The sequence below is a fragment of the Drosophila serrata genome, unplaced genomic scaffold, assembly GCF_035046125.1.
Source record: "Drosophila serrata isolate PLE 108 unplaced genomic scaffold, ASM3504612v1 contig_245, whole genome shotgun sequence".
Taxonomy (NCBI): domain Eukaryota; kingdom Metazoa; phylum Arthropoda; class Insecta; order Diptera; family Drosophilidae; genus Drosophila; species Drosophila serrata.
In genome coordinates, this window is record NW_028257143.1 from 356,158 (window position 1) to 365,929 (window position 9,772).

General features: G+C 44.8%; 4 protein-coding genes across 11 annotated transcripts; 1 reads left to right on the plus strand and 3 right to left on the minus strand.

The window, feature by feature from the left end:
- Window positions 1-9: 9 nt before the first annotated feature.
- On the minus strand, window positions 10-1,843 carry LOC110185804 (uncharacterized). The gene is made up of 3 exons (XM_020954809.2): window positions 1,595-1,843; window positions 464-1,535; window positions 10-403 (listed from the first exon to the last, which is right to left on the minus strand). Exons 1-3 carry the CDS (start codon window positions 1,630-1,632, stop codon window positions 281-283), a joined length of 1,233 nt encoding a protein of 410 aa, XP_020810468.1. The 5' UTR covers window positions 1,633-1,843; the 3' UTR covers window positions 10-280.
- Window positions 1,789-7,742, plus strand: Ube4A (Ubiquitination factor E4A). Of its 4 annotated transcripts, XM_086832227.1 has the most exons (5): window positions 1,789-2,163; window positions 2,231-2,484; window positions 2,567-2,937; window positions 4,449-5,215; window positions 5,269-7,742. In XM_086832227.1, the coding sequence occupies exons 4-5, from the start codon at window positions 4,483-4,485 to the stop codon at window positions 7,521-7,523; spliced, it is 2,988 nt and encodes a 995-aa protein (XP_086688353.1). In that variant the 5' UTR covers window positions 1,789-2,163; window positions 2,231-2,484; window positions 2,567-2,937; window positions 4,449-4,482; the 3' UTR covers window positions 7,524-7,742. The 4 variants fall into 4 exon arrangements, with proteins under 4 accessions (XP_086688353.1, XP_086688354.1, XP_020810188.1 ...); XM_086832228.1 differs by lacking the exon at window positions 1,789-2,163 and having other exon boundaries at window positions 2,218-2,343; XM_020954529.2 differs by lacking the exons at window positions 1,789-2,163; window positions 2,231-2,484; window positions 2,567-2,937 and adding an exon at window positions 4,065-4,352.
- Window positions 1,931-4,266, minus strand: LOC110185594 (retinol-binding protein pinta). 4 transcript variants are annotated; one of them, XM_086832234.1, is made up of 5 exons: window positions 4,130-4,266; window positions 3,313-3,740; window positions 2,976-3,244; window positions 2,547-2,919; window positions 1,931-2,479 (listed from the first exon to the last, which is right to left on the minus strand). In XM_086832234.1, the coding sequence occupies exons 3-5, from the start codon at window positions 3,092-3,094 to the stop codon at window positions 2,216-2,218; spliced, it is 756 nt and encodes a 251-aa protein (XP_086688360.1). In that variant the 5' UTR covers window positions 3,095-3,244; window positions 3,313-3,740; window positions 4,130-4,266; the 3' UTR covers window positions 1,931-2,215. The 4 variants fall into 4 exon arrangements, with proteins under 4 accessions (XP_086688360.1, XP_086688361.1, XP_086688362.1 ...); XM_086832235.1 differs by having other exon boundaries at window positions 4,210-4,258; XM_086832236.1 differs by lacking the exon at window positions 4,130-4,266 and adding an exon at window positions 3,854-3,949.
- LOC110185910 (acyl-coenzyme A thioesterase 9, mitochondrial) lies at window positions 7,644-9,644 on the minus strand. Of its 2 annotated transcripts, none has more exons than XM_020954923.2 (3): window positions 9,324-9,644; window positions 9,024-9,266; window positions 7,644-8,805 (listed from the first exon to the last, which is right to left on the minus strand). In XM_020954923.2, the coding sequence occupies exons 1-3, from the start codon at window positions 9,457-9,459 to the stop codon at window positions 7,862-7,864; spliced, it is 1,323 nt and encodes a 440-aa protein (XP_020810582.1). In that variant the 5' UTR covers window positions 9,460-9,644; the 3' UTR covers window positions 7,644-7,861. The 2 variants fall into 2 exon arrangements, with proteins under 2 accessions (XP_020810582.1, XP_086688359.1); XM_086832233.1 differs by having other exon boundaries at window positions 9,024-9,271; window positions 9,324-9,517.
- Between the last annotated feature and the right edge of the window lie 128 nt (window positions 9,645-9,772).

Here is a 9,772-nt window from a genome sequence, read left to right on the forward strand (position 1 = left end):
ATCAAAATCTTCGAACATAGTTATATTTTTATTTTAGTTTTTTTTTATAATTAAACTTAAATAGAAAAATGGAACAATCAAAAGACCGATAAAATAAAGCATTTTATATACATAATTTACATTTTTATTTTCAATATCTTTGAAAAATTTCAGCAAATATGTGTTATTATCAGAGATAATGATCAGCCTCTGTACTAGGGAGCTCCGACATTGTGGAGGAAAGATCCCTTTCTTAACTTTCTTTTACTCTCGGGAATTTAAAGACAAACATGCACGCTTATCATGATGATTTTTGCGGGACTAAGAATTCGAACTCCATGCATTCTTCAGGTACTTGGGAAATACTGAAATCATTAGCCTTGTGGTGTATTTTAAGATTGCGATGTACAAAATGCTTGGCAATCTGAAAACAAATATATCAATAAACAAAATAAGAAAAGATAGGACATAAAAAGATTCGCACCAATTCTTCATGGCCCGTTCCATTAAACCGTATGGACAAGGGTTCGGTTCGCTTATCCAGGGCCTGTTTCATAGTAGAAGCACTAAAAGCAAAAAAATCTTCGGCAAGACACTGATTGAACACAGTTATAACCTCGAGATGTGGACATGCAGCCACTACGTTCCAGATGCCGTCCGCATTCGGCCAAATGCGCGAATTCTCCAGATGAAGTTGCTCCAAGTGGGGAAAGTTTTTGATTATAACGCTAAAATCAACGGCGCAACTGCCCTCATCATCCACGAGTGAAAGGCGCCGAAGGTTTATCAATTTTGCCAACACCTGGGGACCCCATCTCACAAAATTGTCTCTGCAAGTGACCGCCACCAAATCCTGTCCACGCAGTCGAGCAATGTCCTCCAGAACACTATCAAAAAGGTCCAAGTTGTGTAGGCGCAACTTTGCCAGTTTGGGCAAACTCAACAGCTTGCGGGCGTTTTCGGTGCTGAGGTGCACTATGTCCAGGTCGAGTTCTTCCAGATCATCTAGCGCCGATATGGCCTGTGCATAGACATCCTCCTCGGCTCGTCGCCATTGGACGGTGAGGGTTTGAAGGCGCAATTTCTGGCAAATATCCTCGAAGCATTGTAAGCCCAAATACCAGCATAGTTGCAGGTCCAGCCGACGAAGGTGTCGCCATTGGCTGATGTGCTGCCCACTGGTGTTTCCGCTTAGCCCAATGGATTCCAGCTGAGGAAAGCAATTTACCAGAATCGCAATGTCAGCGTCACCATCGGCATCGTCGTACTCGTCCCCAAGGTAGTAAAGTTCCCTAACGTTGGGAAACGTGTGGTCCTTCCACTGCTCGAGCTGTTCCATGGGCAAATACCGCAATGTGAACTCCGTGACTGTGGAGCTGATGCAATGCAGGAAGTCGCGTTGAAGGGCGGATCTGCCAGCGAATGTTTCCCGGAGCACGCAGTGTTTGCTCTGTCGTTGCCAAGCGTATGAAAGCACTGAGCATAGACGGGAAGTGGACTCCGTGGCCTCCCATAGCTGCAGCTGCTCGTCCAGACTTAGGTACTCTATAATTTTACTGAAGTGCAATCTTGTTACTATGAAATAATTCCGTCTTCAGTTAGAGTGCTCACTTACATCAGGCAGTCTTCGTTGAGGTTCGCAATGTTCGTCATTTCGGGGAGTTGGGTTAAGTTCAGTTGATTCAAGAAAGAAATGAAATTGTTGTGAATTTCGTATTTAAATCAGCTGATGAAAACCGTCATCAAAAGCTTATTATGAGTGAAAGCTTTTTGATAAAAATGCCTAACTTTAAAGGCAACGGTCACTCTGATTATAACATCAATTGTTTACAAACTTATATTTGTCCCAAAAAGTACAAAACATACAAGTCTGATATGAAAAGATAACAAAATATTTGAATGAAATTCCAAATTCTATATCGATGTCAAAATACATGAAAAACACTTTAAGTTTTGCTTGTCGGAAGATATAGTCATTGATTCGAATTATTATATTATTATATTATATTTATATTCAATATATATTTTCCTATGTCAAAGCATTTTGAATTTCCAAGTTGTGTAGATGTTTCCATTAGACAGCTGAAAGTTCCAAAAGTTACAGTTTTATGTGTAAAAGTTTTAACAATTACATCGAGATTTAAAGATAATCGAGAGAGATTTAATGTAATCGATAATCTCGTGGTAAGGCCAAAAGACATTTATAATATATGTATGTATGTACATCATCGACTAATCAGTCGATCTCCAGTTTTCGAAAAGACCCAACAGCTCCAAAAGCGGTGCGATGATCGCTTTGGACCCGATCTCCAAGTTCACGCAACTTCTCTTGCGCACCGAAATTCTGGGAGGCTCGGAAGTAAGGTGCGTAGCTGGATAGTTTCTCTTCCATAGCTTGGCTTATGTCCTTCATGGAGCCGGCAGTTCCTCCATATTCATGTGGCAAATACTCACGGCGAACTATCTGAAACACAGCTTCCGGATCAGAGCTCACCGAGATCTATCGTAAATAAGTATTAAGTCTAACGAGGAAAGAAACACCTAACTTAAAGAATGTTTAAACTCACCCGACTCTTGATTTTTGCAGGAAAGAAAGACTTCAGCGAATTGAAACCCTTTTCAAAGGCCGCTGGGACATTGATAAAATGGATGCCCTTTTGTCGCGTCGGCATCGCCTCGTCCGCGTATGTGGAGAACTTACTTAGCAGCTGAGGCTGAAGAGCAAATAGGTGGGATCCGGTTACTCCAGTCATGTCCATAATTTCAACGTAACCGCTGACTGTGGCGGCGTCGTCCTCGAACATCATGATTTCACCAAACATGGAGCCCACACGTATGATGTCCTGGAACTTGTACTTGCCCGTGTCGTAGGAACCAGCTCGAATGATGGTCACGCAAGGACCAGGATCATCCGCGTCCAGTGGAAGCCGAAGAAGAATTCTGTGGGATAATTCCTAAGTGAGTACACAGAATCTGAAACCGATTAGGGTTCTCACCCCATCCTTATGATGTCCAGAACTTGGGGATCGGTGGCCAGGCGACGTTCGTTAAATACCTCTGGAATGGAGGCTTGCAGCGAGTAGAACCGATCGAACTTCTCTTTGGCCCGCTCCATGCTGAACTTGGTGCCCCGGAGAAAGGCAAGTAGAAACTGGTCTTCGGTGCAAGCTTGCAGATGTGGCTGCTTCAATACCCAATCCCTTAGAGCTTCAATGTCCTGGAGCACTCGGCTTGGCACCTCGTTTAGCTCTTTGATGGCAATCGCCTGCAAAGCGGGCTTCAGTGGTCGCACCGAACTCATCGTTCGAAAATGGTTAAAAATCGTTAAATCACCTGTATCTTATGTACGTGTGCTGCCGCCTTTCTACTAACTCCGCCGAATAGAAAACGGAGCTGCGTGCATATGTTTATTGTTTGGAAATGCCGCGCCGACTGTCCAACTGATATGCGAGTAACATGCGGAATCAACGAACTTCAAGGCGCTTGCTTTGCCTGATCATAAGCCGATTTAACAATCCACGAACACATTTCTCGGAAACCTCACCGGCAGGCTGGTTGTGGGTGCTTGTGGATAGTGGGAGTGCGCACTGCCTGCGTCACTTGGCGGCGCTTACAGTATTCAAGCTGTCGGTTCGCAATGGTTCGCTTTGCGATTGATTGTCTTAATTGGCTTTGGATTTATTTTTTGAGTGCATACGGCTGCAATTTTCGCTGGCCCAGATATAAGCTATGTAATCCTCTTGATAAAGAAGGTTAATCAACTGCAATAATTTAACGAAGAGCAAATTGATAACCAGTACTGGGTCCAAAGATAATCAGGAAATTAAATAAACACAAAAAAATAATAGGAAGTTGAGCTTTTTTCACATTTTACCAAAATTTTCATCAGAGTTAGTTTCAGAATTTTTGTTACATAAATATATTACAAAATAATGTATATGTATAGCAGAATCCTTAAGTAGCTTTAAGCTCTCCAACGTTAAGAGTCAAAGAAATATAATGCATATGTATAAAACTTGATAGAAAGGTCTAACAGGACTTCTTGAAGTCTCATATTTTCAATATTTCATGCTCTTATAAGGCCCTTTTTTTATTTGAAATTTTTGTTTTCACGTTAAATATATTTTAAAATTATGTGCATTATGTTTACACTATAGAAGAACATTGATGCAGGTTTAAATAAAACTTTGGAAATACAATAGTATAGAAATTTTAAATAATTTAACAAACATTGTATTTCCGGACTGGATATACAACTTTTGAATCAAAATACCAAACCATATTAGCGTTGCCACATCTGTCTTCAGCTGACTTGGACGAACATTGGTATGAAACATTCGTCAATCTGGCAGGCCTGGTCCAATCATCTGTGGGTAAAGTTTCTGATAGGAAAATAACTTTTTATTCTGAAACTGTATCGGAATTGAAAGTCTTGCAGTGTGTGAATTAATTGAATTAAATTAAATCAGGTGCCCCCGACCCACGCAAGCACACCAAAAGAGGATGACAAATGTTGACGAGAACCCGTTCGCCGCCCTGCTGCAGCAGGGCACGAAGTCCGATGATGTGTCCCACAAATTGGTTGAGGAGGTTCTTCTCTTTACACTGAACAAGGCCCGTAGTGCCGACGGCACTAATCTGCTTTGTCTGTCCGATGTGGTGGTGGATACTAGTGACGAATCGCTGGGCGAGGACTTGGTAGCTCACGCCCTTTTCGAGCGCCTGATGCTGAACGAAACAGCGCAGTACAGTGCAGGGAAAGCCAGTGCGGAGGCCCTGGAGTTGCGAGCCATATGTTATCTTCATGGAGCCTTCGCTCGGTGTGAACGGATCCAGGCCGTGCAGAAAGTAAACTGTTCCACTATCATAGCTCTGATCCTGAACAACGCCAGCACCTGTATGCGCCAGCCGGATCTCTTTGCGCCGCAATCGTTCGCCAGCCAGTGGCTGGAGCTGTTTGAACAGGCCGATGAGCACGACACCAGCACTTTAGAGTTCCTGGTTCGTGTGGCCTGCAAGGTTGTGGAGGAGGACGAGCCAATAGAGGCACTGGGTGCCCTCAAATCTATTTTCTATCCCCTGCTGACCGAGCTGCAAAAGCTCATCGTTAAGGAAAATTTGGTGACGATCAAGAAGAACATTTTCTGGATTCTGGGCTTCTTTGTGCGTGACAAACGAGCAGCGGTGTTGGGCGAGCTGCTTATAGATTACACCACACCCAACCCCAAGGCGAAAGGTAATTTTACAACATTCCATTCAGTTAATTTTCTCACATCGTTATTGTTTCAGGTGGCGATTATATGGACACTCTGCTGGGCAACCTTCTCTGCATCTCTATCCTGCCCAAAACCCAGGGAGCCAAGTACGAGTTCTTCCAGCAGATATCGCTGAACCAGTCGGATCCCGCCTTATGGGCAGTGCTCGCCCGCCATCGGGATTCCATATTTCAGCTGGTTAAGCAGCTGCTCGTTGTATCGCCCGAGACCAAAAAGAAGACGCTTCAGTGGCTGGCAAATTGCCTGGACGCGAATCTGTCACGCGGCCATCTGTGGAGCAGCATCAACTTAAATCTAGAGCAAACGGTTCACAGCACGGCCAGCGATGCGTTTATGACGAACTTAAGTGCAGTCCTAACACGGTTATGCACCCCATTGTGTCAGCCATCGCTAAAAGTCCTTCTTGTTGATCCCACATACTGTGCCGTAGAGGACAAGGATCGGTTGGCTAAGGGCGTTAGTTTGCTGAAAGCTCATGACGAGACTTGCTTGCTTCCGACCCAAGAAGGCGAAGAGCGTCTGACGGCCGAAAAATACAATTTCGTGACAGAGATATTCTTCATGACCCACAAATGCTTCGAGCTCGCGAATCGGCCCTGCCTCGAGCGTCTCAGTCGGGCAATGCGCGAACTGCAGAACACACAGACGGCCTACGAGGAGTTAGTGAGTAGCGATCCCAACAACGAACTGACTAAGAACCTCTTTCGCACCTTGCTCGAGCAGATGCAGCAGGTTCTATCAATCAAGAACGCCCTTTCCGAACCTACCAACGACAGCGACGTGCTGAAATTTTTCGAGGCCTCTGCGATCTGGCTCACCGAGGTAGCAATGCTGCCCCGTGAGATCTACGAACAGTGCGTAGACAAGCGAGACTTTTCCCCGCAGATACTGCGTAACTTGGAGCTCCTCTCAGACACGCCGCCCTTTGTGGCCCCGTACATGAAGTCCGTTCCGGAGAGCATTATCGACAATATTGCTACGTATTTGAATTTCTGCCGGCGTTTAAATAGTGATCTTTACATCCACCTATACTTTTCTGCCCACGATGCCTTCTTCAAGATGATCTTGCTTTTCATGGGCAGCTCTGACCTCGTCAAGAATCCCCATTTGCGTGCCAAGCTAGCGGAGGCGCTCGAGTTTCTGCTGCCCACACAGATCCTGGGGAGTAATCGGCAAGCCTTTAACACACGTGTTTTCGAAAATCACCCGGATAGGCAAAAGGTGGTTCGCAGTCTGCTTAATGTTTTTGTCAGCATCGAGATGACCGGCCAGTCGGTGCAGTTCGAGCAGAAATTCAATTATCGAAGGCCCATGTATGCCATTATGGAGTTCTTGTGGACGAAGCCGGAGCACGTGCAAAATTTCCGGAATCTGGCCACCGAGGCGGAGGAAAGCATGGAGGCTATTGAGCCACCTATTTTCCTGAGATTTATTAACCTGCTGATTAATGATGCCATCTTCCTGCTGGACGAATCCTTGTCGAATCTGGAGCAGATTAAGCAGCTGCAGCTGGCCCAGGCCAATGGTGAGTGGAACAGTCTGTCACACAACGACCGTCTGCAGCAGGTGACGAACCTACAGCATCTGGGCATGCTGGCGCGTTTCGACAACATCCTCGGTAGAGATACCATCAACATCCTAAAATTGCTGACCACAGAGATCAAGAGCATTTTTTGCCATAACAGCATGGTGGATCGAATTGCTGCCATGCTCAATTACTTCCTGTTGCACCTGGTGGGGCCCAAGAAGGAACGCTTTAAGGTGAAGGACAAAAAGGAGTTTGACTTCGATCCTGCAGAGACTGTGCTCGAGATCTGTCGCATCTACATCAACCTGAGCACCGATGACAGCTTCTGCTTGGCCGTTTCCCAGGACGGACGCTCATACAGTGACCAGCTCTTTGACTATGCCGAGAACATTCTCATTCGGATTGGAGGCGGCCAACTGATCGGGGATATGTCAGAATTTGCTGAAAAAGTAAAGCGAATGGGTCTTCAGTACAAGGAGGAGCAGGAGCTGCTGGCCGATGCTCCTGAAGAGTACCTAGATCCTATTATCTCTACGCTGATGACGGATCCTGTCGTGTTACCCAGCTCCAAGGTCACCGTGGATCGGTCCACTATTGCTCGCCATCTTTTGAGCGACCAAACAGACCCCTTTAACCGCGAACCGCTTACCATGGATAAGGTCAAGTCCAACGAAGCCCTCAAACAGGAAATCCAGCAGTGGATTGAGGGCAAGCGGAACGAAGCGCGCTCAAAGAGCTGAGGAAGCTTAAAAGAAGAAAGAGGGGCAGCAACATCAGGAGAGGCTGCTGTCCAACCAAAGAATTAGGTACAGACTCAATGTGTTTTTTCTCCTTTATAATGAATTCCATTCCCAGCATTGTATCTAGTGTATGTGTCTGTTATTGTCTCTTTATTGTACAGTTCTTGGATTTTTGGTCTACTAAGTCGAATAAATGGTTCTATATTTTCCACTGTGTTAGACGAAGCTGTTTTAACTGTTTGTACTATTTTTTTGTACTTTACTAAATATATCTTTTTATAAGGGCGGAGATTAGTGGTTCTTATTTCACTAAACTTTTTATTTATTTTAAAACTTTACTAAACATTTGGACCTTCTTTTTGACTTTCACCGTGGAATGATTTGAGGAAGTTCTCGAAATGGCGGCGACCCTCCAAATACCAAAGCGCCTCATGGAAGCTGCTGGGCATAATCTCCGGCATGGAGCGATCGGCTTCATACGTTAGATGGAGGGCGTTGGTGTGAACCTCAGTAAAGTTCGCGGCGTCCAACGAGTTAACCGCAGTCATCAGCTGGATGTACTTACCGTGGGTGTAGACAACGTAGGCAGTTGTCTTCATAAAACTCTGCACGGGAATTTGTTGGGCAAACGTAACGTCCGATATAAAACGGATCAGCGCATATGAGCCGGCGTAGAGGCATGCGGCAATGTAACTTGTCTCGATGGCACTACGGATGATGAAACCCCCGAAGATGGTATTGGACGCGTTACGATTCTCTGGGAACGGGTGCAGGATGGTACTGCGATGCCACTTTGATATCCAACGGCAGTCTGGAGGCAAACAGCCGCCCTTTATGGCGTCTTCGGAGCCCTTGGTGCGCGAAAAGACATCGTACATAATCTTCTCCTCCTCCTTTGTCGGCTGCAGAAGGACGCCGGAGCCTTGCTTTTGTTTCTCTCGCCGCCTGTGCCGCTCCAGAGCCTCTGAATGGAACCACTCTTCTATTTCGTTGGCCGGTTTTAAGGGGTTAATCGGGGCAGGTCCACTGTTAGTGGCATTGCGACCCTCGACAACAAAGATTGCCATCGCCAGTGTCTCATCGTTCTGGCGCACATAGGTCGCTACCTCCATGGAGTTAAGGCCTGTCCACGAAACGTAACCAGATAGTCGCAAGTCGACATCCGGTTTGAATTTTTGCACCATAAATTTGACGTGCTCTATAAAGAGGGTGACAAACGTGTAAGGCAGTGGAACGCCCCTTGGCAGTTTTGGGAGATACACATGACGGTGACAGATCCACACTACAAAAGAACTATAATTAGTGACATTAATAACAAAAATTACAGTTGCATTTACAACATTAAAGTTTATAAAATATATTTATTTGTTTTCAAATTAATATATTTAACTTCTCAGCACTCAGAGGGCCGCTATTCTAGACTTAGCTGGATAGTAATTTTATTAAAATATTGACAATAGTTCTAAAACAGTTGACACCCTATGGTACCATAGACTTTACCGGCTATGAGATCGAGTTGCTCCATTATCCTGCCAACGCGCACTTGACTAGTCTCCTTGACGAAAAGTTGGCGCATCAGTGGATCTGATTTCAAATCAACAAAGGCAGTCGTGTGTGAATCCTTTATGGAACGCTCAGGCAGGTCTTCTTGCTTGGGCTGATATTTAAGCAGGCCTTCCCGGCTCTTTGGGATTGTGTGATAGCCAGATTCCACTCCTAAGTGCTCCTGAATTTTTTTAGCCACTGCTCTTGAAATATTGTTTAATGGAAAACTTTATACAGCGGCTCTTCCCTCCTTACCGTCTGCCATGGAGCCTGAGCAGTGCGCAGGCTCCAGTTGCTTCCCATCGCATTCTACAAAAAAATGACGGAGCGTTCTGAGCTGAGAGCACAGGTTTTTAGTCACTGCCCTCCCAGCGTATCGGTGCGAGTTCATCTTAATTTTACGTATTTGGTGTATTTGGTGTGCTCACATGTCGTACATCCAAGATCTAATACCGAAATTCTCAAATCTTCAGCAACGACAAAAATTAATATATATTTCCTTTTCAAATTTAATACTTTGAGTTTAAACGTCATATTAATTTTTCATGAAAACTTTTAGCAAAAGATAAGCTTCAATTTCTCGTCTAACTGTTTAAAACGGAATCCCTGTTAGATCTTTTTACACTTGACAATATTATTCATGATTCTAGAAAGACGAAAGCATTTACAAGAATACCGTTAATCCTTATCGTTCAAAATTTTCG

Coding starts and splice junctions, on each gene's coding strand:
- LOC110185910 (XM_020954923.2), bottom strand. CDS start 9,459: ATGAACTCGCACCGATACGCTGGGAGGGCAGTGACTAAAAACCTGTGC. Junction 9,267..9,323: donor CTCAGGCTCCATGGCAGACG/GTAAGGAGGGAA, acceptor TTTCAAGAGCAG/TGGCTAAAAAAATTCAGGAG. Junction 8,806..9,023: donor GCAACTCGATCTCATAGCCG/GTAAAGTCTATG, acceptor GTTCTTTTGTAG/TGTGGATCTGTCACCGTCAT.
- Ube4A (XM_020954528.2), top strand. CDS start 4,308: ATGAAACATTCGTCAATCTGGCAGGCCTGGTCCAATCATCT. Junction 4,349..4,448: donor CAGGCCTGGTCCAATCATCT/GTGGGTAAAGTT, acceptor AAATTAAATCAG/GTGCCCCCGACCCACGCAAG. Junction 5,216..5,268: donor ACCCAACCCCAAGGCGAAAG/GTAATTTTACAA, acceptor TTATTGTTTCAG/GTGGCGATTATATGGACACT.
- LOC110185804 (XM_020954809.2), bottom strand. CDS start 1,632: ATGACGAACATTGCGAACCTCAACGAAGACTGCCTGAT. Junction 1,536..1,594: donor CTCAACGAAGACTGCCTGAT/GTAAGTGAGCAC, acceptor ATTGCACTTCAG/TAAAATTATAGAGTACCTAA. Junction 404..463: donor GAACGGGCCATGAAGAATTG/GTGCGAATCTTT, acceptor ATTTGTTTTCAG/ATTGCCAAGCATTTTGTACA.
- LOC110185594 (XM_020954530.2), bottom strand. CDS start 3,280: ATGAGTTCGGTGCGACCACTGAAGCCCGCTTTGCAGGCGATTGCCATC. Junction 2,920..2,975: donor CTGGACATCATAAGGATGGG/GTGAGAACCCTA, acceptor ATTATCCCACAG/AATTCTTCTTCGGCTTCCAC. Junction 2,480..2,546: donor CTGCAAAAATCAAGAGTCGG/GTGAGTTTAAAC, acceptor TATTTACGATAG/ATCTCGGTGAGCTCTGATCC.